Genomic DNA, 2,586 nt, shown 5'->3' on the forward strand with positions numbered 1-2,586 from the left:
ATCCGCCTGCCTCTGCCTCCCGAGTGCTGGGATTAAAGGCGTGCGCCACCACCGCCCGGCTACCCTTCCTCTCTTAAAAAGTTATGTGACTTCCTTTATCCCCAGAAACCTGAATTCATCAATTTCTTGTTCCTTTCAGAGTAATCCCTCAAGTGTACTGTAGCATGGAAAAAACCAAATGATATATTTTTTTTTTTTAGTAAATTATATATGTGGCAGACATTTGGATTTCCTTGATTTATATTGCCATCTAAGTAGGAATTAGTTAGTTAAGCTATTTGCCATATTTATTATCAGGCTCAATTTCTTCCTTTATTTTGTTCCAGGGAGGAAATAATGCTGGCCACACAGTTGTTGTAGATTCTGTGGAATATGACTTTCACCTTTTACCTAGCGGAATAATTAACCCAAATGTGACTGCCTTCATTGGTGAGTGTTTAAACTGAACCTCTTTGGGACAGTAATGGTATATTTTCAGTATCAAAACTGACATCACTTTTACCAACCAAAGGGTTCTTGCCACATCACTAATGTTGGCCAAGATACCTTATAGGACAGAGCCACCAGGCTGCTTGGGTCCCAGGGTGTCACTTTGCAAGGATCTGTGCGTGTTGTAGTCTTTATTCCATTAAGAAGCTCCGATCATCAGGTCAGTTCTCCAAAGACTTAACTATGACAAGAACTACGAAATAGTTCATTCTAAATTCTTAGAAATAATAATCTGATGATTTGTATTTCATTGTTTAGTGCTCATAGTACACTGAACTGATTTTGTGACCACAGCAGTGTGTGCTTCTGAAAGATATTGGTCTAGACCATGGTCCATGCGCTGTTAGCTGGTAATTCCTTAATAAAATGCAATGACTTGTTAATAAATGTAACTTGTTCTTCTGTTCAAAATAGATGATTATTATACATGTCTACATTTTAACATTTATATATATGTCTATATTATAATTACAGGTGTTTAAGGTGGAGGATTGTTTATTTCTTTTAGGGAATGGTGTGGTAATTCATCTTCCTGGATTGTTTGAAGAAGCGGAGAAAAATGTTCAGAAGGGAAGAGGTATGAATGAACGAGTTTAACTGTAATGTGTTATTTTCATTAAATGTGTTCTCATTTCTTCATCTCATGGACTAGTCTTGCCGTGCACCCTTTTCTGTGTGTGACTCATCACACTGAGTGATAATGAGTCTGCACCTTATTTGCTGAATCCACTTTTTTTTTCGTTTCTTTGCAATGTTTTCCTTAGACTGTCTCCTATTCCAACTTAGAATACATTTTTACACGTCAAAAACAACTGTGGGAGAGTTCATTAGTTTTGGTTTGTCCTTGAGTACAGCACCTTTAGTGCTCTGCTCGAGAGACCACCCCTTGATCTATAAAATTCAAATTGTGGATATTGTCAGTTTTATTTTATTTATTCTTAGTTTTTTTTGTAGAGTTTCTTTGTATAGCCTTATCTGTCCTGGAACTCACTCTGTAGAGCAGGCTGGCCTCTAACTCAAGAGATCTGCCTGCTTCTGTTCTCCCAAGTGCTGGGATTAAGGGTCTGCGCTAGTACAAACTGGCTTTAATTTTTATTATTATTATTTTTTTTATGTTTGAAACTTTTTTGTATTGGGGATTGAAGCTAGGTGCCTGTACATGATAGGCAAGTGCTGTATCATTGGGCAACTTTCCTAGCTCCTAAACCTGATTTTTATATCCAGATGTTAGTTTTAAGAGCAGTTTATCCTGAGAACACGTATAATTTATTAATTTGGTAATATAAAGTAAACTACCTGTTTGAATTGTTTTGTCTGTTCCAACAGTCATTTCCCCTTGTTTATTGAATGATGGAACCCCAGGTATGAATGCAAACAGCTCATAGTTCCATGGGGCTCTGCATCTATCTCATTATCATCCTGTATCCTGTGTCTAGTGATCTCCAATACTCTGGGGAAATCACTGTTTGTCTAGTCACATCTCTGTAACTCTCTCGGGAATGGTGCCGTTATTAAAGCCAGTTTCCTTCTCTTAAATTTTTAAATGGGATGTACCCAATCTCCACACCTATGTCCAGAAAAATATTTTCCTGCACTTTGCTTTTGGGGTTCTTAGGAGTATTCATGTGAGTGTGGCTGCCTTGAGATAGGAACTGTTTAGAACAAAATACTTGGAGATTAGGGCATGAATGAGCTTGGATGTTAAGAAAGACAGTGACAGCCTTGATAAGTTCCATGCATCTTCTCCTGCAGAAGTAAAGATACAAACATGAATGCTTTAGTAAAAACACTCTTTTATAAAACATTCTATTTATAAAGAAATTAAATCTTAAAAAAAACCAAAATGTTTGATAAAGTGCATCTTTTCTCTCCTAGGTCTAGATGGCTGGGAAAAAAGGCTTATCATATCGGACAGAGCTCATATTGGTATGGAGGCCATATTTATTTATTTATAAATAAATTTATTTATAACTGCCTTTTAATCAAATGTATCAAGTGTGAAGGCATTTAGAAATGAATTGACTCTTATGTTTGTTTATGGATTGTAGTTGAAGTAAAATGCATATGATCGTGTGTGTGTGTGTGTGTGTGTGTGTG

At 36.6% G+C, this 2,586-nt stretch overlaps 1 protein-coding gene across 1 annotated transcript in view; it reads left to right on the forward strand.

Annotated features, from left to right (window-relative positions):
- Adss (adenylosuccinate synthase) overlaps nucleotides 1–2,586 on the forward strand; it is a 32,019-nt gene that overhangs the window by 12,176 nt on the left and 17,257 nt on the right. The window contains exons 2-4 of the mRNA XM_005348990.2: nucleotides 327–429; nucleotides 998–1,066; nucleotides 2,365–2,415. Coding sequence (XP_005349047.1) covers nucleotides 327–429; nucleotides 998–1,066; nucleotides 2,365–2,415 — 223 coding nt within the window. The remainder of the gene's footprint in view (nucleotides 1–326; nucleotides 430–997; nucleotides 1,067–2,364; nucleotides 2,416–2,586) is intronic.

This window comes from Microtus ochrogaster, chromosome 6, assembly GCF_000317375.1.
Source record: "Microtus ochrogaster isolate Prairie Vole_2 chromosome 6, MicOch1.0, whole genome shotgun sequence".
In the NCBI taxonomy this organism is placed as follows: Eukaryota; Metazoa; Chordata; class Mammalia; order Rodentia; family Cricetidae; genus Microtus; species Microtus ochrogaster.